Source organism: Pollicipes pollicipes, unplaced genomic scaffold (assembly GCF_011947565.3).
Source record: "Pollicipes pollicipes isolate AB1234 unplaced genomic scaffold, Ppol_2.1 Scaffold_7231;HRSCAF=8579_pilon_pilon_pilon, whole genome shotgun sequence".
NCBI classification, from domain to species: Eukaryota; Metazoa; Arthropoda; class Thecostraca; order Pollicipedomorpha; family Pollicipedidae; genus Pollicipes; species Pollicipes pollicipes.
Genome location: NW_023597034.1, coordinates 34310706 through 34336166, shown reverse-complemented (window position 1 = coordinate 34336166; position 25461 = coordinate 34310706). Strand labels below are relative to the sequence as shown.

At 55.4% G+C, this 25461-nt stretch overlaps 1 protein-coding gene across 1 annotated transcript in view; it reads right to left on the bottom strand.

Annotated features, from left to right (window-relative positions):
* LOC119110045 (ATP-dependent DNA/RNA helicase DHX36-like) overlaps nt 1-25461 on the bottom strand; it is a gene marked incomplete at its 3' end in the record, with an annotated part of 62113 nt that overhangs the window by 15217 nt on the left and 21435 nt on the right. The window contains 4 exon segments of the mRNA XM_037233789.1: nt 3523-3699; nt 6321-6438; nt 7256-7411; nt 17667-17830. Coding sequence (XP_037089684.1) covers nt 3523-3699; nt 6321-6438; nt 7256-7411; nt 17667-17830 — 615 coding nt within the window.

The following is a 25461-nucleotide window of genomic DNA, read 5'->3' as shown; positions in this document are numbered from 1 at the left end:
GACTATCTATCTATCTATCTATATCTATATCTATATCTATATCTATAATATATATATAGGATATATAGATAGAGAGATATATATATATTAGATATATATATATATTATATACATACATACATCTATATGATATATACATATAGACCTATATATATATATAATTATTATATATATATATATATATATATATATATATATATATATGGCGGGCGGAACACTTGGCTACGGGGGTTGTATGGCATGATGTTAAGATAAAAGATAACAGTGTTTTTGTGACATATATGTCATGAAAGCACTGCTATCTCTTATCTTACCATCATGCCATACAACCCCCTATACCCCTGTACGCCAAATGTCCCTCCCAACACGGACAGTGGGACCCTAAGCCCGCCGGCTCTCCACCGCCGGCCGGGTCTGAACAGTCCTGCTGGCTGGCCGTCAATCGACGCTCCGGTAAGGACTACCTATTGGCGCCAGTTTTACAGCCCTTCACAAGTGCCGGCGGCGCTGAGCGGGCCAGGCAGCGCCCATCCGCCTCACGCCTCGCGCACGAAGGCCCCAATAAGGCTGGCAATCCGCGCGCTGATCGAGGCCCACTCCCGGCAGTGACATCACGGCGCAGATGCGTGCGACGGCCAATCAGCGCGGAGGTCGCTCGTCTGCCTGCAATTATCAGCCGCTGAGAGCGCCCGATTGCCCTACCGACGCACAGGCGAACACGGATGATTGGAGAAGAACGGGTGTCACTAGGGGCGCGTTCGGCCGAGGCGAAAATTATTCAGCGCAGAATTATATCTCCGATAATCATTCACGAAGATTCGCCATTTACGTTCGGTGCGTCCGGAACTTATCCCCCAGATTCGACTCCTATGCGCCATGCACAGCCAACGGACATAGCTACGCATAGCGGAAAAAAGATTCCCCATCCTGACCGTGCTCTGAAAATTTTCCGGAACTTTCTCTCGACACGGAAAATTATCTGATCTAATTTTCCGTGCTGGCAGTGCCCAACGCCATGCCGGATAATGTTCCGAGATTATTTGCCGGCCAAACACAACTTAGGCCTTTACGACACACTCAGCTGCTGAGGCTCAACGGCGTCGCTGACCTCTAAGGCTGACAGGAAGGGCGGGCACCGCGGGGAATCACACCCCGTGCTTTGAGCGGCCAGCGGGGACGCAGGCAGACACCGAACGCGTGGGCTGACACAGACGTTCACCGACGGCACGGACGCACAGGGGCGGACACGGAGGAGTTCGGAGATCACATGGAAGGGTCCGGCGGACAGCGGCGGACACGGGCAGGTGCGGACGGCAGCACGCGGTGGCGGCGGGACATTGGGGGTGACGGGTAGGAGCTGAGAGCCACTGCGGTCCGTTGACGCCAGGTCACAGGCGTGATGTGACGAATGGCGCCTGCGAAAAGCAGCTCAAAACGCCCTCCGTCCCAGACTACACCAGACTAGACTACACCAGACACCTATACCAGACTATATTGACTATGGCGATGAATAACTGATAACTCAACGAGCACGTGACTGTCACCCTAATTACGCTGCAAATGATCAAGCTGATTAAAGTGAAGGAGCAGTAGCGACGAATGATCAAACGAAACACAGATCAATGGCGAGTTTCACAACAGTTCATTGACGGATCCATGCATATTAAATGTGAACTCTAGTCACGTTTGAAAGCCGTTCGCGAATGCCGCGGCCAGCCACACTAGCTCCGAGGCCGCGAGCCGCACAGGCAGCTCCAAATCACACCGAGCCACCCCGTCCGGCTGCCGCTGACAGACGCAGCGGTCATGCTGGCTCACGGCACCTCGCCCCAGGGGTGTACCCTCCTATTCAGTTAGGAGAGCTATAGCCGCCCTCTCCCTAACGATGCGAAGAAGGTGAGCAAAATCTGCCGGAACACACATTTGGTGGCGTCTTTTTGGGGTGGGCCTCGCAAATATTCACTGCTCAGTTTCCGAACTATTTTTGCGAAACTAGGCCTCTACCTCTGCCAGTGCCCTCCCTCTCGCCATGTGTTGGGCAGAAGCCCGAGCGTGGGAGGGGAACCGCTCGGGACGCCCCCGACTCGCGGGACAAGGGCGGGCGGGGGCAGCTGTGGTGCCGCCCATCGATGAGACTGCCCCCTCGCCCCCCTCCCCCGCGACAATGAGCAGGGGTGAGGGGAGGGGAAGAGCTGCGGCTAGGGGGCGGACGGGCGAGCTGGGACACGCGTGATGAGGGCAATGTGTGGTCAGCGTCGGGCTGATCCACTTCGCGACCTCAAGCCCGCGCTGAGATTCGTGTCACATCATCTTTGGTAATTGGCCATGCACACAGTACCGGAAGAGTAGGGGATGTTACCACCGAGTGATCGACACCCGCTGAGGGCATCCCGGCTAGCCCAAGGACTTTTCGGTCAGATAGCCTGAACGCACGACAAATGACATTTCAGTGCATCAGACCTAAGCGGACGCATACAGAAATGTGACTGAGGATTCAACAGGAGAGCAAAACCGGAAATCGAAGGCCTTGGAGTGCGAAAGCGTTGCCTAACGCCATACAACACTTCTCTTCAGCGGACAAAACGGGCCTAATGAGAGCTAAATTATCGCGCATTGTTCGCATGCGACGATACTCCGACGAACCAACACGGGACCCATAGAAGTTACACGAATTGCGCGTACCAAAAGTTAGTCTTGTTCGGTAGATGTGGGCAAGCTGCGACATTCTTCCCCGATGCATATGGCTCGTTGCAAGGTTTTTCACTTTATGGGGCAATAACTCTGACGAGCTCTGGCATTCTCACAGGCCCGGTTGGAGGCGAGTGCCGTCAGACATATACGGCTAGTTCCATCACGCTGGCGTTCACCGCAATGGGCGAAGATGAAGCGCAAAACAGCGATCTTCCAGCTTCTGATATTGGTTGCGGTTGAAAAACAAGAGGCAAAAACACAATTGACCAATTTTGGTGAAGACACGAGCATTGGTTCCAGATCAATGATGCGTACCGGTCTTCAACATCGTAGATCAATCAAGCATACGTGCGCGCTTGCTAAATCACCAGACGTTCCTCGCACTTCACAGCTCTGCGAGCTTCAAAGAATGTGAGATCAATCTTTCATTCGGGTGCAAATTAATGTCAATGGCGTTTTTCAGCAACTTCAGTTTCCGACGACGCGCGTTATCGTCGGCATTATTCGCTACCGATTTCGACACTTGACGCAGTCTTTTTCCGCACATAAAGACAGTGTCACACACGTTTTACAACATTTCAACTCGCTCTTCCCGGCCCGGGCGTTCATTGAGCTCCTGACAAGACCCAGTCTCAACAAAGCCCTAGCTCTCCCATCCCAGATCCCTCCCTTGCTCCACGAGACGCCTCTCCTAGACGTCTCGAACCTCCTTTCCTTTCCAGAGTCTCCAGCCCTCCCCGGACGCTCCCAGACTACTTCCTGTCGTCCCTCTCCATCACCCTGCCCCTGCCCTCCCCCCCCCCCCCCCCCCACCTCTGACCCGACCCTCACCTGGATCAGCCGGGCCGTCTGCCGGGGGCACCTGAAGCGGACGAAAGCGTCGGCCGCGATGAGGGGCAGCTCGTCGGTCGTCTCCGGCTCCAGCAGGTCCAGACGCTCGCCGAACAGCAGCAGCTGGTACGGCGACACCAGCGAGCAGTCGTGGACCGTCACGCTGGCACTCTTGATCTGCCGGGCATTCAGACAGTCTGGCAGTCTGAGCGTCGCAGCACTGCGCGGCGGCGGACGCCGCTGCGTGAGGCGGACTGGCGCAGGCCGACTCCAATCTGTCGCTGGTGTTCCAGCGGAGTCATAGCAGCCTAGTCGCCGCCTGCGGAAGGCTTGCCTGTAATCTGTCCCAACAGCGCGGTAAAATGCCTGGAACTGTACGCGGGCGGGGCTCCGAGATGGGCGGTTTTCCTTCGGGGGTGGAGATCTACGCGTGGAAAATGGTAACGCAATTTTGTCACGAGCATCCTTAATCCCCCACCAAATCACGGACCAGTTTTGAGCCACTGGCGCCCCGGGCCAAAGCACGGGGGATCGAACATGCGCTGCTCCCATTCGCCTGCTTCGGTCGGCCACTGGGCGTCACCACATGCCACCGTTGATATTCGCATTAGGAAGGGTGACTTTGGAGCTAGAAAATCGCCAAAATAACGATCAAATGAAGGGATGCTTTATCGGTGTGCAATCTCATTGTAAATGACTGACTCTCTTTGAACAAGAGCGCATGGGGACCGATGTTTAAGTCTGTAAATGATATATGTTAATAACATCGGGAACGGAAATGTAATTGATTCACGTCGGTTACGTGAACGGAAAGCTCATTCATTCATTCATTTATTCAAATTGGTCAGTTCGCAGAGGGTTGTGAAACGCGGGACACGGATACGGTTTGGCGACGATTAACTAGACCGAGCAGCGATGGGGCAACTTTACCTATGCTTTAGATAGAACATAGCTCTCAAGACGCGACAACCGTTTCGTATGGGTAGCGTTGGAGCCGTCTCAGTCATTGCGGCGTTTATGACATTCAGATAACAAATGCATCAAATACATGTAAGGCCAGTCTTTACGGTATTTTAGGCAACACCCCAAGTACCACGGTTCGTACGTGTCACGTTAATTGCGACTGATTTAAGTAGGTCGTCAAAATGATGCGTCATTTCAAACGCGCTGAGAAGGAGACCGGCAGACTGCCGAAATACCACGTGATCTGGCCACTTACCGGAAAGCAGAGGTCGGTCGCCTCAGCGGCTGTGGCTTTGCCCAACACACTTACTTCCACAAACCAGCGCCACTTCGCGCACGCTAAATTTCAGCAATCACCAAGTTTCTGGAGAAACGACAGCGGGGTCCTCCTTCGCTTCACCTGAGATTGGTTTCGTCCATCTAATCGGAAACTTCGCGATAGTTATGGGAAACCTTGGAAAGCAACAAGACTCGTCTGTGCGGAGATCCGTTTGAACTCTAACGAGGTGAAAGTTTCTTATTTCCACGAGATTAGTTTACCAGCATGTGTGGCTTAAACCATGAGATCCCAGTGTTCAGGTTAGCTTTGATAAGACGCTCAAATGGCATGGACGTTTGCTTATCTTATCAAAAGGTTCTAAAAGAATACAGGCCCATTGAAAACCTTTGCGGAGGATAGGCCACTTTCGGTAACAACTAGGACACATTCTTACCACCTGGCTCCCAGAAACTCACGTGTTTTCTGAACCCAATGGTGATGATCTTGCATTTGTCGCATTTCAACAAGTGTTGTAAAAGATTATCACTAGGTGAAGACGGAATAGTTTGTTTTTACATTACTCATTAACTAGAAACTTTTACGAAAATCGTACCTCCACGGTTACCCGTCAAAAAATTAGTTGAGTAAAACTTGGCTTTCAACTATGCCACTATTCTTCGCGTTGGCTCCAGATAACAGCATCGTCACAACGGGCGTCCGAGACAAGCGCGTTGCTCGGCTCGCCCGCAATGGACTAAGCAGCCGGCTGCTGATGAGGGAGGACGGCACAGGCGGTCGATCTGGCACAGGCGGTCGATCTGACATGGTACACGGTCGATGAGCCACCAGCAGGCTGAGCAGCTTCCAGCTAGACGAGAGACATATTATTGACGGACCGAGCTGCTCTGCCCATAATGAATCCGTAACAACAAAGCAGACAGCACAGTAGGGGCGTGCGCGCATGACATCCCGGGGGCACGTGGCCCCGCCCCTTTTTTCTTACCGAGTTGATGGCATCCAATATATTTACGTGACTAACGTTGCCAGTTATAAATCCCAGCCTTACACGTAAAAATAAGAAGACTGAGAACATACTATGTTATTTTAAGGCATGCAAAAATTCCGGGCGCCTGGGCGGTGCAAGTTCTAAGAATTAAGTTCTACACACCATCGTTCATCACACAATACATGCGTGGTGCTCAGAGGCCAGTTTAAGTCAACATAGACGCCCTTCCTTCCTATGCTTTTATATGGCCTATCAACTCTTGTTGAAAATGTGCAAGTGCTAAAAAAGTCAAGCAAGTCCTACTCCGAAACTACCTCCAGCGTTGAATTTCGCGTCTGACCCAAGCGGGGCCGAATCTGACCCGAGAAGCTTCGAAAATCTTCGGGAACAATTTTGGATGGACGACAGAAGGGGCAATGACGACGGGGGAACCACCCTGGCTAGTCGGGGAGTCTCGCGCCGACGACCGGAAGCGGGCGTCGTGCTGTCACCAAAGACCCGAAGGGACGTCCGTTCGGCGTGAAGCTCGCGGGCGGCCGGTGGCGACGGTGGCGGCGGCGGCGGGATTACCTTGAGCTTGTAGACGAGCCAGTGGCCGGGCAGGCTGGGCGCCCTGCTGATGACGCACTTGGGGTGCAGGCTGACTCGTCCCTCGGGCGACGAGCACAGCACGCGAGACCGCGTCTTCCTGCGGCGAGGCCACGGCCGGCGTCACCCACGCCACCTCCTCGCCAGCCCCGCCCGGGAGGGCATGACGCTGGGTCGGACATGCAGGACGCGGCGACATCGCGTCACCGGCGGCGGCGAGCTGCCGCGCGGGAGACAACACGCGGCGGGGCTGAAGATAACGGCCAGATGTTCCCTCTCCTCCGCCCGCGCGGCGCTAATCACGCCCTGTTGGCGCTCGGGCCGCGCGCAGGGTAGTGTTGACAGTCCGGGGAGATCGTGGCGCGGCGCGGCACGGTTTAGTCGGCTGCACGAGACTCTTGAAAGGAGCGCGGCTGAAGCTGCTCGTGGGTCGTCTATATTACGGATTCAGCGCTTGGTTGAGCAAGGTTTAACGCATCACGTAATCCGTGAAGATACCTCAAATATGTTGAGACGAAATGGCGACGTCGCATTCTAAAGCGGCCCTGATCCACAGCGGCGCAGTCGGATGACCGCCTCGGCTGTGACGAATAGCTCAATATAAGCATATTTACGACTGAAGTCCGCTGCCGCAGGACGACTTATGAGGCTGGAGATCCACGGCCGACACCCGACGCCACTCAACGCGGCGAGCTCCGGACAGCTGCCTCACGCCAAGCCGTGGCACACGAACAACGCGGGGAGAAGGACGCGCGGCCCTGTCCAATCCGGGCGCGCCAAACGCGGCCTGGTCGCGGCGGGAAGCGCTCTAAACGCGGCGGACCGCCCCCCCCCCCCCCCCCCCGAAGACCGCCGCGCGCGCGCGCGGAGCGTCCGTGTCAGCAGGGACCGCTCCTCCTCGCGCTGACCGCCGTTACCTGGCGTACAGGACGTTGGGGTAGAGGCCGGCGCTGATCACCGCCCGGATCACGCCCAGGTTGTACGAGTTCTCGTTGAGGGCCGGCTCACGGGCCTGGGTGTTGCTGACGAACCGCAGCTTGTGCAGGTGCTCCAGGAACTGTTGCCGCGTGGCCCTGCAGACGACGCTGCACCGTCACGCTGGTGATGACGTGTGTTCGGTGGAGCGGTGACGCTACCAAGCGTCCCGAACAGGGGGTTCCTTCAAGGGAGCGCCATCTGCACAGTTGAGATTTATCTTCACACGTATGTAATAGAAATGTTCAAGTCACACTGCAAGGTCAGTTTTATAAATTCACATATTTTTGAAATGATGGTCTCCTACGTATTGTTCATGGTTCAACAATGCGGAATTATCTACGCGCGTTTTTGTACGCTTCTTTTGGAAATAGCAGACCACGAACATTCACTACAAAGGCGTTTGCGGTATCCTCCAAAGCGCTGTTCTTGCGACACGGAAACATGAGGCGAACTGCAGCGGCGTAAGAAGAGCAAAATGAGGCTCCTGAAGATTCCAGATGCAATCACAACGTTTATCATCGAGGCACGCGAGAGCTGGCGCTATCAGCGCAGTACGACGCCACGACAGCTTACATTATCAGCGTCGTACAACGCTATGACAGCCCGCCCTATCAGCGCCGCGCAGTGCCGTGACAGCTTACATCATCAGCGCCGTACAACCCTATGACAGCCTGCATTATCAGCGTCGTACAGCGCTATGACAACCTGCGTCATCAGCATCGTACAGCGCCGTGACAGCTTACATTATCAGCGCGGTACAACGCTATGACAGCCTGCATTATCAGCGCGGTATAACGCTATGACAGCCTGCGTTATCGGTGCCGTACGACGGTACGCAGGAAGATCCGATCGGGCCAGAACGTGATAAGCCAGCGTGATTAGCTCCGAGGTCAATCAGGCAATGTCAACACACACACAAACGGCTGTGCCGCGCTGAGCTTTCCGTCTGTCACCGACATGTCAGCGTTCAGCGCAGGCTGCAGCCGACGCACCACCAGCACTGCCAGACAGCCGCACGAGGCGTGTGGCCCGAGACCCGGTCCCACTGCCGGGCGCAGGTGAGGCGCGGGCGTAACCTCACTATCCCACCGGGATGCGCCGAGCGGTGGACTTAACAGCGACGCTCAACTCCGAAAAGGTGCTGTTAAGTGGGCACGTGACGGGGGCAGTTACAACGATGGCATGTGGGGTTTGAATGCTTAGTCCGATGGCGGTACCAATTGTGATGCCCTAAGTTGCATTATGTGCCTAGTGTGAAAGGTTCCGACGTCAAGCAGTGGGGGAATCGGAGAGACTTGTTCAAAACGTTTTAATGTGCACACGCGCAAGCAATACAGATGGTGATAAGGCAACGAAGACGCCACAGGCGTTTGAAACGCTCCTAACCCAGAGCGTCAGCGCTGGTCTACATGGGCAAAAGTACCCAGGACAACATGCCGGAGAACGAGCACAGTGCCGGACCCGCGGTTCATTCTAGTCGGCCTCACCACGTTGATTGGGAGAGATGAGTCACTCCACGGTAACTAATCCACTCTGTACTAATCCGCACGATTCCTGTAAGGTCAGCATGGTCCACTCCGTTATTGCAAACGGCCACATCAGATACGAGGACGCCGGCAGCACGGAAGCTTGGCACTTGAGTAATGATTTATATACTCGGATGCATATAGCCCCGAATTAGGGGGTCATTTGTGGACAATTCACGAGGCAGTTGTCAATGTCCTGCGTCGGCAATGGCTCAGTCTGATTTATAATGACTAGCGATGGGTAACCAGGCAAAACGCGGGGTGCCGACAGTGTAGTGGTTACGCCGCGCGCCTGGGAGGCCAAAGGCCAGGGGTTTGATTCCGCGCGGTGCTCGCCCTCGTTGCCAGAGTGAGAGGCCAGCAAAAAACCTAAAACCTAAACCAAAAACTAAACCAAAAAACCTAAAACCCTCAGCAGCTGAGCGTGTCGTCAAAACCCTGCCGCGGAACTGGCGATACGATTCCCGCGGCATTTGCTGTGTAGGTGAACCGGTGAAACTACCAGGAGCGTTCACAGGTGCCGTCCACGCGCCGACACACGTGGCACATGGTCCGTTCCCGCTTCCTCGTCACGTGGGGAGCCAGACGGCACCATATCGACCGAGAGTGTCCACACTCCGCCGCTGACCTTAACAGGTCTCCCCGACAATTAACTCCACTCTTGCACTCACTCTCACTCACATCCACACTCTTACACTCCTCAATACGTCAATACTTCTATACGTCCGCTATTCTGGAACCCGACCAGCGGCAGAAACGAACAGTTCCGGTGTGCAAATGATGTCATTGACTCAGCACGTCAACGCACGTTCGGGCACTACACTAGCGTGCGCCAAACCACGTACAGCACGTTGGCTCGTAATGCGAGACATGTTTCCGAATCGACACCTACCCCTGGCACAGTATTCAACGTTGCGGTGTTTTGGAGCTCAGCAAGTGTGTCTTTTGAACAAATCATGAACTATGCGAGCCTTCACCAGCGCCGCGTCGCGGCACTCTTTCGAAGATTCTGCCACGGCGCTGACAAACGGTCAATCATCGGCCTCCCTATAACACATATGACTAGTTCCTCGTCGCAGTCACTGGCGTGTCCGTTTGAAATCTCCAGTGACACACAGCATAACACCTGTTCAATCACTGACCAGTGTCATCAGGCCTATCGCGCCCCATCATATGAAACAAATGCATTTGTGGCGCATGCAACGCGCACTGATCTGCCTCCTCCTTCACTACGGTATCACACCGCCCGTCCTGGGGCAGGACGCCCCGCCCCCTGTCGCCACTTGTTCAGATCAGTCCTACCGCACGGCGCAAACACAGGCCGCCGCGCCGAAACCCCGGCTCGCGCTCCGCGCCGCCAGCTGGGCGCTCCGACTCCGCCCAGCTCTGCGGCAGTGCCGGCGGCCGGCGCGTGCTGCGACACAGCACCCGTGCGCCTGTACGGGGAGCTCGCTCGTCTCAATGACAGATCGCGCCGGCGGAGTCCGCCCGGCCGAGGCGTATTTTCCACACGATCCGCGCGGTGGAGGTGGCTGCTTGGTGGAGCAGCGCAACGCTCTCGCGATAGGCCCATTTATCCGTGCCGCAGCACGCGTTGCGGGCTATTATTTATCCATTTACGCGGAAAACGTGCGCGGCGCGGTACGCTAAATAGCGGCAAAGCTGTTGGGTGAGGGTGTCCGGGGTGAAGGTGTGAGCTGTTGGCTGAGGGTGTCCAGGGTGAGGGTATGAGCTGTTGGGTGGGGGTGTCCAGGTTGAAGGCGTGAGCTGTTGGCTGAGGGTGTCCAGGGTGAGGGTGCGAGCTGTTGGCTGAGGGTGTCCAGGGTGAGGGCGTGAACTGTTGGCTGAGGGTGTCCAGGGTGAGGGTGTGAGCTGTTGGGTGAGGGTGTCCAGGGTGAGGGTGTGAGCTGTTGGGTGAGGGTGTCCAGGGTGAGGGTGTCCAGGGTGAGGGTGTGAGCTGTCGGGTGAGGGTGTCCAGGGTGAGGGTGTGAGCTGTTGGGTGAGGGTGTCCGGGGTGAGGGTGTGAGCTGTTGGGTGGGGGTGTCCAGGGTGAGGGTGTGAGCTGTTCGGTGAGGGTGTCCAGGGTGAGGGTGTGAGCTGTCGGGTGAGGGTGTCCAGGGTGAGGGCGTGAACTGTTGGCTGAGGGTGTCCATGGTGATGGTGTGAGATGTTCGGTGAGGGTGTCCAGGGTGAGGGCGTGAACTGTTGGCTGAGGGTGTCCAGGGTGAGGGTGTGAGCTGTTGGCTGAGGGTGTCCAGGGTGAGGATGTGAGGTGTTGGGTGAGGGTGTCCAGGGTGAGGGTGTGAGCTGATGGGTGAGGGTGTCCAGGGTGAGGGTGTGAGCTGTTCGGTGAGGGTGTCCAGGGTGAGGGTGTGAGATGTTCGGTGAGGGTGTCCAGGGTGAGGGTGTGAGCTGTTGGGTGAGGGTGTCCAGGGTGAGGGTGTGAGCTGTTCGGTGAGGGTGTCCAGGGTGAGGGTGTGAGATGTTCGGTGAGGGTGTCCAGGGTGAGGGTGTGAGCTGCTGGGTGAGGGTGTCCAGGGTAAGGGTGTGAGCTGTTCGGTGAGGGTGTCCAGGGTGAGGGTGTGAGATGTTCGGTGAGGGTGTCCAGGGTGAGGGTGTGAGCTGTTGGGTGAGGGCATCCAGGGTACTATACACAAAAAATACTCCGCCAAGTTCTATACAAGAATTGCAAACGTTTTAGTAATTTCACATCTTGTCGGTACATTCGAGGGAGCCTTCAGGATCTTCCCAAATGTTTCTGAACCTTAGCATGGGGTTTGTTTCAGCATGATACAACACGACTTAAACCGCTTATCCAAAGTATAACACCCAACGCAAGTCATGACATGGCGCTTTACCAAGACCAACACCAATGCAGCCGGCCATGACCCGCAGGTCACCTGCGTCACACAACCGCCCCTCCCACCCCCTGTCCGGCCAGCGTCCCTCCTGACCCCGCCGCTTCCGCAGGAACTCGGACACGCGGCGGGCGGGGCGGGGAGGTGGTCGGTCCGACAACGGCCGCCGAGTCGCGGCACTTCCGTGAGGTGGTCCCGCGGGTAGACGTAGGCTGGGCCGGCTTGGAGCGGGGCCGGTTCGGGCCGCGGCCGGCCTGCGGCGCCCCCCCCCCCCCCTTCCCTCCGGAGGGGACGCGCCTGCGCCGGGTCTGGCGTGCTGACTGGCCCTGCGCGTGTGATAGAGCTGGCGTGTGAGGTCGGTCGGGTGACCTTGACAACCCCCGCTGCAGAGCCGGGTCCGGCGCCCCCGAGCCGCCCGTGACAGGAGCCAGGAGCGACGCCCCCGGCAGCTCCGGCGGTGCAACGTTCCGGTACAATGCCCCTGCCACAGATCTGATGCACCGACAGGTCTGGCACCTTGGCGAAAGCCGTGGCGCCCGTGGCGGGCGCCTGGAGCATGTAGTTTGTGGCGTGACGGGCTGGCGCGGGGCCCCAGCCAGGGCATGTCCCCGCCCGAGCTACGCCCACCCCTGAGTTTGAGCCTGGGCCGAGGGCCTCTCACGCGGCCTCAGGGCCCTCGCCCCGCCCCGACCCCACACGAAGGCTCAATCTAGTTGAGCCAGCGCACGCACCGCGCACCACGACGGTAACTTCGCACCAACACACGTAAGGAAGTACTTACAGCGACGCACGAACGCGCGCGCGAAGCCACGAGTGTCCGCGTATAAAGCCAAGTGCACTCAACTGGGATCGATCCTTTCGAACTTGTGTGCTCACAAACCATAAAATCGGGCTGCAACGCAGCGGTCGGCGCAGGATACTAACAGCCGAGAGTCACTTCGCCGCTATGGGCGTTGGTGGAGGTCCGTCCTAAGTAGCTCAGCCGAGTGGCAGTGATGCAGAAGGAGTGCAACACGCCAGCTGCCTGACGGATGGCGCTGTGCGCGGTGCTGCGATCGTCCGGCCCTGACCTCGTACATCACCGCGGAGCACCGTGTTATCAAGCTTCGGGCGGCGGGCACTTTATCGGCATTTGGTCCGCAGGAGGACACCTGAGGAAGAGTGTGTCTTAAAGCGATGGATGTTGGCGATGTCGTCACTAACTGGTGCTGACAGGAAATGCACCAGGGACTCTGGCTAAACGTCGCCTTCCAGGAGTGAAAAGGCGTGCACGCCATGACTGGGAGAATTGCAGGTGGTGCTTCATATGCTGCCGCTGCAGGCATGACCCGCTAAATTCACAGGCAAACGGACACGGGAGGGCATAAAGCATATTTAAAAAACTAGCGTCTCGATCGAATTCTCTGGTCGTCCCCAAGCACGAATAAGTTAGTTGAGTACAACCCATCCTAAAATATTCAAGGTGCAATACAAAATCAATGACACCTTTCCTTTCACACTTGTCTTCCAAAGCCATTGTCCTTAAACAGACCTCATGATGGACACGTCTTGGTCACGGTGGAGTTCTCTACTAATGTCATGCAGGCTTCGTCCTTTATTTGCTTTAGTCACCAACATGGATCCAGCCCGAAGGCTTACTGCTTCACTTTCCGCTGGCCGACGGCGGCCCTCTGATCAGGTGGGACGCTGACAGTGACCCTCTGATCAGGTGGGACGCCGACGGCGACCCTATGATCAGGTTGGACGTTGACGGCGACCCTCCGATCAGGTGGGACGTTGACGGCGACCCTCTGATCAGGTGGGACGTTGACAGCGACCCTCTGATCAGGTGGGAAGCTGACGGCGACCCTCTGATTAGGTGGGACGCTGACAGTGACCCTCTGATCAGGTGGGAAGCTGACGGCGACCCTCTGATCAGGTGAGACGCTGACAGTGACCCTCTGATCAGGTGGGACGCTGACAGCGACCGTCTGACCAGGTGGAACGTTGACGGCGACCCTCTGATCAGGTGGGACGCTGACAGCGACCCTCTGATCGGGTGGGAAGCTGACGGCGACCCTCTGGTCAGGTGGGACGCTGACAGTGACCCTCTGATCAGGTGGGAAGCTGACGGCGACCCTCTGATTAGGTGGGACGCTGACGGTGACCCTCTGATCAGGTGGGAAGCCGACGGTGACCCTCTGATCAGGTGGGACGCTGAGAGTGACCCTCTGATCAGGTGGGACGCTGACAGCGACCCTCTGGTAAGGTGGGACGCCGACGGCGACCCTCTGATCAGGTGGGACGCCGACAGCGACCCTCTGATTAGGTGGGAAGCTGACGGTGACCCTCTGATCACGTGGGACACTGACAGCGACCCTCTGATCAGGTGGGACACTGACAGCGACCCTCTGATCAGGTGGGACGCTGACAGCGACCCTCTGATCGGGTGGGAAGCTGACGGCGACCCTCTGGTCAGGTGGGACGCTGACAGTGACCCTCTGATCAGGTGGGAAGCTGACGGCGACCCTCTGATTAGGTGGGACGCTGACAGTGACCCTCTGATCAGGTGGGAAGCCGACGGCGACCCTCTGATCAGGTGGGACGCTGAGAGTGACCCTCTGATCAGGTGGGACGCTGACAGCGACCCTCTGGTAAGGTGGGACGCCGACGGCGACCCTCTGATCAGGTGGGACGCCGACAGCGACCCTCTGACTAGGTGGGAAGCTGACGGTGACCCTCTGATCAGGTGGGACACTGACAGCGACCCTCTGATCAGGTGGGACACTGACAGCGACCCTCTGATCAGGTGGGACGTTGACAGCGACCCTCTGATCGGGTGGGACGTTGACAGCGACCCTCTGATCGGGTGGGACGTTGACAGCGACCCTCTGATCAGGTGGGACGTTGACAGCGACCCTCTGATCGGGTGGGACGTTGACGGCGGCCCTCTGATTGGGTGGGACGCTGACGGCGACCCTATGATCAGGTGGGAAGCTGACAGGGACCCTCTTTATCAGGTGGGACACTGACAGCGACCCTCTGATTAGGTAGGAAGCTGACGGCGACCCTCTGATTAGGTGGGACGCTGACAGTGACCCTCTGATCAGGTGGGAAGCCGACGGCGACCCTCTGATCAGGTGGGACGCTGAGAGTGACCCTCTGATCAGGTGGGACGCTGACAGCGACCCTCTGGTAAGGTGGGACGCCGACGGCGACCCTCTGATCAGGTGGGACGCCGACGGCGACCCTCTGATTAGGTGGGAAGCTGACGGTGACCCTCTGATCAGGTGGGACGCCGACAGCGACCCTCTGATTAGGTGGGAAGCTGACGGTGACCCTCTGATCAGGTGGGACACTGACAGCGACCCTCTGACCAGGTGGGACACTGACAGCGACCCTCTGATCAGGTGGGACGTTGACGGCGACCCTCTGATTGGGTGGGACGCTGACAGTGACCCTCTGATCAGGTGGGACGCTGATAGCGACCCTCTGATCAGGTGGGACGTTGACGGCGACCCTCTGATTAGGTAGGAAGCTGACGGCGACCCTCTGATCAGGTGGGACGCTGACAGTGACCCTCTGATCAGGTGCGCGCGGCAACATCAGGCTTCTCTGACCGGCCTCTGATGCTTACCATCTCATATCCCAGCCATCCGCTCCCTGGAGGGACGCCCGGCTTCCCTAGGTCACCTCCACTGTAGCTCCATGGGATACCATGAATACAGTTTCTGGGGAGGCCGGTGCCGTCAGGAAGCTTGACATGCATTACCACTTGTCGCAGACCTGATGCTTTCCTGAAATCGCGCGCACGTTACATTTGCCTCCTTTTTGACAGCCATTAGCAATAAAGTGGCGGCTGTGGCTTCACGAAAGATGTTCTGCCCGCCCGGCGCGCCGCTCGGTGCGCCGCCATGCCCTTCTGACAGTGACCCTTTTAGGGTGGCCGTATTCTGCTAAACAAGTGGCGATGCAGCCCATGTCCTGTTTTCATCTGCCCCGGACCTGATCTGGTTGTTTTCTCCCAGCGTCACAAACATCGTGCGATTCTATCTTTGATGGCTGCAGACGACACGTTTGACATTGCAGTCTTCTTCTACTGTTTGCAAGCGTTTTTACACACTGACGCTTGGTATCCTGTCACTGTTGAGCGACGTACCACGCCCAGGAATAAGCCCTGGCTGTTTTTCCATTTCCGTAGCGAATTTGATAAGGTTCGCGGGCTGTTTACGGGACGGTGTCACTGGCGCGTGTCACCTTCCTGATGCCCAACGACGTGTCGAGGACCCACATCAGTCACATCGAGGTGTTCGCAGTGCACTTCTTGTAGCCAATCATTCGGGGTATTCCGTGACCATGTTGGGGACGACAGGGCGAAGCATCGAACTCACTACCATTCAGTTATGTTGCCGGCAAGCATCCTCGCCGTGTTTAAATAAAGGGACGTACATGCAACATTTCATCTTGTTCGTGACATCGTCGCCTGTGAAGTCGAAGCGGGAGCTCCAGTTGCCTTCGCCTTCCAGCCGATTCCAAGACGAGACATCATAATGCATACAATCTACCGTTCTTGTTGGCTGCAAAGAAACGCCCTTTGTCGGACATGGAGCTGGCGTGCGCATCACCACATTTGGCTGTCATACTTCTCATCTACATTGATGACGTCGACAACCGAGTCTTTCTAGAACCTTGCTCTCCTTGAATGGCATTCTGGTCGACTGCTCTGGATCACAGCGAAGGGAAAACATCTTGGATATGGAGGGTGGCTCCTTCAAGAACAGCTCCCCACTCTCGCCAGCAGAATAAATTAGTAATTAAGGAGGACTATTTTGCCTAGAACGGGCCCATTCGCCTTGAACGTAATAGATGTCAGAACCTCGGCAGCTTTTGCGGTGGCTCGTTTCAGACGCTGCCGGATTTTTAAGCGGTGGATGGCCTGCAAAAGCCCCTCCCATTAACGTAAGTCAGAAAATTTATGTCCGTGTGAAGCAGCGCCCTCAAAGAGCATCCGCTGGCACGTCGTTAAATCCGCCGTTGCGTGGTCAAACCCTGGACGCAGATTGAAAGCGCAATCCATTTCCGCCATCGCCCATCACCAAATCTGGCACTGACTGAGAAGAACGGCCCCGCCGTCATTAGCTCATTGGAACTGACCGACACGATAATGCTGCCGCTATTTCAGGGCCAGACCATTCCACCGGGGTGCAGATAGGGGGAGACGGCCGGTAAATCAATGGCTCCGTATTAGTTATCCAGGCCGAGCTCGATGGGCTCGAGTGGCTTTAGATACCAACGCGTGATAAAGGCCCTGCGGAAAGCTGGCTACCATCGCGCCACGTCTGCACTACGTGACCAGGGAGATGAAGTCGGCACATTCCTGACTGGGCTACACATGGGCGGAGCACAGATCCACCGCGTGTCAGTCCCGACAGGATGGGCCAGCTTCATTTCGGCCACCATCCGTTCCAGCAATTAAGCCACGGCCGAACCGCTATCAATTACGCTTCGGACCACGTGGTCGTGAACGGTCGACGGGCTATTCGTTGTGCGATTACGTCAGTCACATGGAAAGGCCCAATGCATATATGTGAGCTCGAGCAAGGCATCGTCACCCGAAGGGTTGGCGTCCAAAGGTGAAGGGCTGTTGGGATGCGGGGTAATTGATTAATTTTTTCGTGATCAGCAGCCGGCACATCTTCTGAATATTCTCTCTGCCATTTGCGCATCTCAGACGCTCAAATTTTGCTTGCATTGCCGACTCGTGACTACGAACAGTCCCTGCCGCACTGAATCCCCAAATGGTTTGACATGTCCGTTTCAACAGTACCTCCCGGTGTACCGGAAGTGCTATTTTCGGCATAGCGATCACACGCCAAAATCTCAGTGTCCCACGAAATCTCAAAGTGCCCGTTTGAGGCGGCGCGCGCCCGCCGACGGTCGCCACAGCTGCCTCCCGCCAGCTGGCCGCCGGGTCGGGCGGCACTGACCTGATCATCTCGAGCGTGCTGCCAGAGAGGAAGTTGCGCCGCGCGAACGTCGGTCGGTCGCGCGCCGCCGTCCACAGGTTGAAGGCATTCACCATGGTCATGTGGTCGCTGAGCAGACCCTCGGAGAGGCGGTGGCGCGCCAAATCGGCTTGCTGCTCCGAGCCCTGCAAAGGTCAAGGGTCACACGGTCATTGGTTGGACGGCCAGGGGTCAGACGGTCTGAGGTAAGTGGTCAGACGGCCAGGGGTCAGGGGTCAGGGGTCAGACCGTCAGGCGTCAAACGGCCAGAGGTCAGACGGCAGGGGTAAGGGGTCAGACGGTCATGGCATGGGGGTCGGGGTCAGGAGTCAGGAGTCAGAGGTCAGACGATTAGACGGTCATGAGTCAGGCGTCGGGTGTCAGACGGTCCGGGGTCAGAGGTCAGGGGTCAGGGTTCACACGATCATGGGCTAGAGGTCGGACGGTCAGGCGTCAGGGGTTGGATGGTCAGGAGTCAGACGGTCCGGGGTCAGGGGTCAGACGGTCAGGGGTCAGGCGTCAGAGGTCGGACGGTCGGGGTCAGACGGTCGGGCGTCAGATGGTCAGGGGTCAGGGGTCAGATGGTCAGGAGTCAGGGGTCGGACGGTCAGGGGTCAGACAGTCAGGGGTCAGATGATCAGGGGTTAGGGATCAGACGCCGCTGCCGCTGGGACGCGGGCCAAGGATCACGGATCGCCGGTGAGAGCAGGGATCGGCGGCGTTCACGCTGTCCACGGCCAGAGCGGACCGACGCGTCGGTCTCCCAGCCCGCTGTCACGGGCCATGAGTCGTTCATGGGAAGTGCCAAAGGCGATCACTTGCAGAGAAAATAAGGTAGCAAGGAAAAAAGGCATTCTATTGGGGAAAAGCACCACGTAAAACATGTCTGTTGGGGATGTACATGCATGAAGGAGGAAGGTTTCCTGAGAACGGTCACATGACAAACAATTAATTAATGTACCTATCAATGAGTGCATCGACATTATAAATCAAACCCCAGCCTGCCAGGCTACATTATTGTCAACAGGTGCACGCGCTCCAAACTGTCAACCGACGCTGAGTTTCGAGACCGCTGACTGCCGCAAACATCAGCCGGACAGCTCTGGGAATGTGACGGGGATCAGAGCAGATTACAGCCTACAGCTTATCACGCACCGGAACGCCCACCCGTCACAACGCTCGACCGTCCGAGAGATATGAGACAATATATCAGCAGCTCAAGACTGCTGCGAGGAAATCAAGACCAGAGGCTGCTGACGGGGAGGAATGCCACACATGCAGCCTGACGTATAGGTGGGTCTCATATCGGAGAATATCTCGCTCGGGAGTGCTCCAGGCGGACATTGATAACAACATGGCGCTCAAGAATACTGGCACTACAGAGCTGAGAAAACTATCAAACCCAGCTACGGTGAACTTTGCACAACAATGCACAGCACTTTGAAATTATTACTCGAAGGTAGCTCCATAGCAGACTTTATGAAGTTACAGTCGAGCTTTGTATTCCCTTGAGGTCCTTCCCCTTAACCCATGTTTGTCTGGGGGGCTCCCAATATTTGATTGTAGCCGTCAAAAATTCGCCTAAACCATTAAATTCATAAAAGCGTTCTGGCAGCGCTGAGCATTGTTAATTACAAAATAAATTGCAATTAATTTGCAACTAATTCCATTATCATTACAACTCATATCTCCACTACAGCAAACCTAATGAGGTTTTCTTAGGGGCGATGCTATGAGGTACCGCCATTGCATGCTGCATGTGAAGAAATACGATTTGATTATGAAAACAAGGTGATACGAGCAAACGTAATGTAAGTGTATGTACATATGGGCCTCATACCAGTACCTATCAGTAAATATCAGTAAATCCTACGGTATTTGGGCCTTTTACGATGTAATGCTGTCAATACAATTCAGTTCACATAAATAATCTGTAAACGCAACTAAATTGCAAACACAAGCAAACCGCCGTGCAAAGGAGATGCCTTCCCTAGCTTGCCCTTGCTTTTTTGGAAGGGCTGAAAAAGAAAACCCTTAGCTTTCCGCCAACGGTTGCGAGACAAAACGAGTCCTGAAACCTGGTGTTTGTTCATTCTACACATGCTCAAAACTGTTGAAACACTTGTACAGTTATGGCGGTTCCCGAGGTGTTGGTGACAAGAGCGATCAACGAGGCATTTCCCAGACACGAAGCATTTCCGTCACCTGGCAATTAGTCTGCGTCTGTGTCTGTGATATCAATCACCAAGACAATGTGATATATGTGTGATGTGATGACATATGTGTGATATACCAATCAGCCTGTGATAAACATCATACGTCATTGCATCGAGTGTAACTGTTTTTAAGTGATGCGATCAAGCGATGCACCCGATTCGCTCAGCGTGGCGCTGCGTAAGACGCGTTCTTGCCCACTCCCAGCCCTGCCACCTCTCCAGTCCGGGGCCGTGTGCGAGACCAGCCGTCTTCCGCACTGCGCCGTGATCGAACAAGCCAACCAAATGGCATGAGGAAGACTGTGTTGGGGTAACTTGCTACACGCAGATGGCCAATCTTTACCCGCAAAGCAGTGAAGCAAAGGGTAAGACAGGTAAACAGTAACCTCCGGACAAACACCAAGCGGTTTACCGCTTCATCAGGGACCACCAACCACCAGCGAACCAGACATCAGAGACCATCACCACTAGAACAAGACCACCAGCGTTAGTGCAGCAGGACTGCCGCCGATCGACGGGAGCACCCGTTCCTGCCGGGTGTGTATCGCGCCAACTTCGGTGTGGAGCTAATTAAACAAACGGCAGCCCGTCCGGTTGTCATACAGTTCCTGCCGGCGACTTTCCTGAGGTGGCTGGAGCATTCGCATGAGAGCCGGTTTCACTATGACACAGTCGTGTGACAGCGACTGCGATTGCGGCATCGCGACAACTACGCTATCACCTAGAACGCACGGTCTTGACAAGTTTTGGCGTAAATCGGCGCAGATCGCCCAAGCTAGCAGTGCACCGGCTCCCTCGCAGTAGAGCCATGGTCGCGTGACGTTACGATCCACGCACCGGCGCTTATCCGCGCTCCGGGCACGACCGGCGCTTATCCGCGCTCCGGGCACGACCGGCGCTTATCCGCGCTCCGGGTACGGCCGGCGCTTATCCGCGCTCCGGGCACGACCGGCGCTTATCCGCGCTCCGGGCACGACCGGCGCTTATCCGCGCTCCGGGCACGACCGGCGCTTATCCGCGCTTCAGGCACGACCGACGGTTCTCCGTGCTCCGGGCACGACCGGCGCTTATCCGCGCTCCAGGCACGACCGGCGCTTATCTGCGCTCCGGGCACGACCGGCGCTTATCCGCGCCCCGGGCATGACCGGCGCTCATCCGCGCCCCGGGCACGACCGGCGCTTATCCGCGCTCCGGACACGACCGGCGCTTATCCGCGTTCCGAGCACGACCGGCGTCGGCGGGCGAGCGTGCCAATGCGTCCGCGATCGTGACGTCACAGGAGGCGATCCATCAGAAGGCGGATACCGTTACATGGCGGGTGCCAATTTTATCGCTGACAGGCACCAGACTTAGCAGTTTCTAAACTGGGCTCTGATGTGCGCCGCCGCGCGCCCAGCGCCCACCTGGCCGTTGCGTCAGGGACCAGCGGGCGCCTCTGTCGCCTCCCGTCCCCCATCATCAGGTAGCAGGGGGATTGTGCTGACCGTGCTCAGGGACGGCGCGGTAGAGTAAGGCAGAGGGCAAAAGATACTCTTGACTCCATCCCGACAGGCAAAAGTGTATGGGCATCTTTTAAAAAATGGGAGGCCCTTTTCCGAACCAAAGGCGTCATCGCTATCCGTATATTACCCAAATTAAAATCAAGGAGACGATCATAACTGAGCAGAGAACTTGTTAAAAAAGAGAGCAATAAATTAGGCGTTTCTACATAAAAAGGTCAGTTTTCTGGATCATGAGCAGCCTTTCTGAAGTAGAGAGCCTATGCTATACATAAGTATGGCCAAAATTATGTTACGGAGGGCCCTTTGCTGACTCGGAAGGCCCCGTTACGGACTAGAAGGTCCTGTTCCGGGTCAAAAGGCACCCTCTTTATTCAGGAGACCCCATTTCTGGAACAGGAGACTCCTGTCACGCATCACATGGTCGCAGTTCTGGACCTGGATGCATTTTTTTCCAGACGATGATCACCTTGGCTAAATTTGCAGGCCCGCTTCGTGAACCGGGAGCATCATGTTCTGAGTAGCAAGGGCCCCCTTATCAGGAGGGCCATTGGTTCAGGAAAAGAAGGTTAACAATCAGGAGGTTCTTTCCTGTAACAGCCTCCCTATTTTAGGAAAGCCAGACACTTTGCTGGACATGAGAGGCCCATTTGGAATTCTTTAAGTGCTGACATTTACTCGGATTTGATGCATGCAACAACTTCATAAAGGGCGCACGCTCTCGGTGTTCCTCCCCTTCAATACGACGCCGCTGCCCCTCAGAAGGCCCCGCTGTGGGGAGGCCCCGTTTTGTCCAGAATGTCACACGGAAACTCCGCTCCTCCCTCAACTCAGAACCCGTGGCACCAGCCCTGTCCATGCTGACTGTGCGGTCCTCACAGCCGAGTTGCCTGATGGGCACCACGATTCGTCCGCTTGGTAAGGCTCCGACAATCCAGCAGCTAGACTTGGCTTCCACCGGATGTTACAAATTGGCTTTTTGAAATCCCCCGTTTCCTTACGCTTCAAGTGACCGGCCAAATGACGCCCGTTTAGCCAAGGGTCATCTTGGTGCTAGAGTGCATGGTGTAATGCACCGAAAATGGTGCTGTAATGCACCGAAAATGGCTCTGTAATGCACCGAAAATGGTGCTGTAATGCACTGAAAATGTGAAAACCGTCAGGTGATCGAACGACGGAACTTTCAAGGCCATGATCAAATGCCTTACCAACTGAGCTTACGGACGTTCAGCATAACATATTGGAGAGTTAAGAATTGTCAACAAGTTAAAAGTCACATACAAAAAAAAATCCTGGCTAATGTGCACACATATGGGCATTGAAGCGTATTGTTCCGACCAGCTTACCGCTATCTGGCTAGCAAGATGCAACACTTAGATGCCCACTTGGAAGACCTTGAGTCAGATTCAGCGCAGGTTCACCGCACGCATTGGACTCGGGATTCACACAGTGGACACCGGGTTCACGAACGGCTTCAACTTGACCATCTCTAATACGCCTCGCGGTCCTCCTCGCAGCAAATCCCGATATTTTTCCAGCCACGCTCGGTCTAAAGTTCTGCACATAACCAACGCCTCCAAAGCCAAATGCGGGCTTGCTAAACCGTGGCTGCATCTGACTGTCATCAATGATATCACGCTGAGTGACAACATGCCACTCCAATGTTCATGTGTCATGTACAACTGTATGGCGCGTAGCAAAGTCGAACTAAAAGCGCACGTCAATCAGCACCAGCCATGTCAGCCGGATCCAAGTCGATGAATTCAGCGCTGTCCTGAACGTTCCACGGGGCAAGCAATTTATTCAAAGTACGCCACCTGACGAGCGGAGCGCCTCATGGGTGCCTCGCCTGCGCTCCTGCAGCGGCTGTTCCGCTCTGGACTCTCCAGCTGCGGCGTGACCCGCACGCCCCGCCGCGGGCACTCCGCCCCCTCGGCTGACACGCTCGACCCTGCGCGTGTCGCCACCGCTGGCTAGCAGGCCAAGCCCAGGGTGAAAGGTACCCGGGCCAGGCCCACCGGCCCCGCACAGCGCCCTGAGCCGGCCGGTGACGGCGCCGAAACGGCGGACACTCGTCAGCACGTGCAGCTGCGGGTTTGACGGGCGGGGCGATCTGGGCCTCGATAGCGCTCGGGACATATAATCGGGAATACAATAACGTCACATGAAACATTTGATGCGTGTTCTGGCAGCCAATGCATACCAAACCACTGGATCGTGACTGTATACGTAGGTTTGGCCACAGCCGCCCGCATCACACGTACTTTGGAATACCCCACATCACGTGAATCTGTGCAGTTTGGACCCAGACGTGGTCAGCGTCACGCCCATTCAAATCCTGAATTAATTAAATAATTCTGTCATAAAATAATAACAATAATAATAATAACAATAATTAAATGATTCAATGGATAAAATTAAAATAGAACTAATTTATCTTAAAACCGGTGTTGCGCGCCGAATTTTGGCGACCTCCTATAGTTCTTCAAATAGGAAAACTTCGTGGACGTAACGTTCATCGGCAGCTTTACCAGGCGTGATTCATTTCCTCGATCCCAGTACAGCTTCCGGTCTCACTAACGGACAAAACAGCCTTGGCAGAGGCTACGGATATAATGTTGCCGTTCGCGAACCAAGGTGCAAGCACACTACTAGTTCTATTTGGTCTATCAAAATGTTTTCATGTTGTTGATCACCATGCACTCCTCCCAAACCTTGTACTTTGTGACGTTGATAAGGAATGCTCCAAGAATTACAGACGTGGCCATAAGCCACCGGTTCGTAACCATGACAGGGGTGGTTAAGTTATTTTCTACCGCTCCCAAACACCATTGCAGAATAGGAAGGCAACTCATTGAGACCACTTTTGTTCTTCATCTTTGCAAATGACCTCGCGCTTTTCTCTGATGTCGCGGCCACTGAGTACACGCCCACAAACTCGGGTACTAATTGCAGGCAAGAACTGGGACACACATCTGCTCAGAGCCAGACTAAAGGCGACTGACATCCACGACTGGTTCTTATCTCATTCCATGACGGCCAGCAGCAGCACTGCCACGACTCAGGTGGTCCTGTTCCGCTCACAATATTACTAATATATTAGCATTATAACTTATTAAACGGTTCTTGGAAAGTTCGTGTCAGATCTGACCTGTCATAAAGCGGAAACGTTAAGAAATTCTGACTAGTTGTGGACAGGCCCTTGACGTCCGCCGCGGCTCTTGGACAGCTGTCGGTAAATGTGCTGATGCCATCTGTTGTATTGACAACTCACTGTTAATCTCTCAAAGCCGGTTGGAGTTCACGCGACAAGTGTGGAATTTACAAGCGCAACATGCATAACTTAAGTGCGCTGAGAAAATACTAGTTTTGACAAGAGTTCCAAGTAGGACCCTGGTTCTCGTTGGTTCCTTTGACTTTGTACTGAATCTTGGTCCTTGCCCTGTGTCTGAGTTCTTGCACTGGGTCAGAGTTTTTGCCTGATGTATGGTGCTATTCTGGACCGCATTTTACTTCCTGCAAGAATTATCGGCATAATTACAAGCTCAATCTTGGGTCTTGCTGGATCCATGTGCATGCTCCAAGCCGGATCCTGTTTTTGCTGGATCCCTTGTCTCAGTGTCAAGGCGGATCCCTGATTCTCTTTGTACACTTCACGGCTGAATCACGGTTTTTGATGGACCTCTGGTCTGATTCCAAACTGAACCCAGACCTTTGCTGGTTCTCTTTGTACGCTTCAGGGCTGGATCACGGTTTTTGACGAATCTATGGTCTGATTCCAAGCCGGTTCCTGGGTGTTTTCCCGTTCCAGGACCAGGATCTGGTTCCCGATAAGAAACCTTAGGAACTAGGCGCACGTTTGCTGGTCGGGCAGAAAGATGACGGCTGAACCACGTCAGCGATTACCTGTTCTTGATACCATGGCATGCATCTCTCCATTCAGATCCCTTCTCCTTTTTTCACGCATGCGAAAGATTGCGATTGCAAGATGTGGGGTTTTCAACCGGCAGCTCAGGAAAATCGTTTAACAGTACATGACCTGTGACTATGGGTGTAACCACG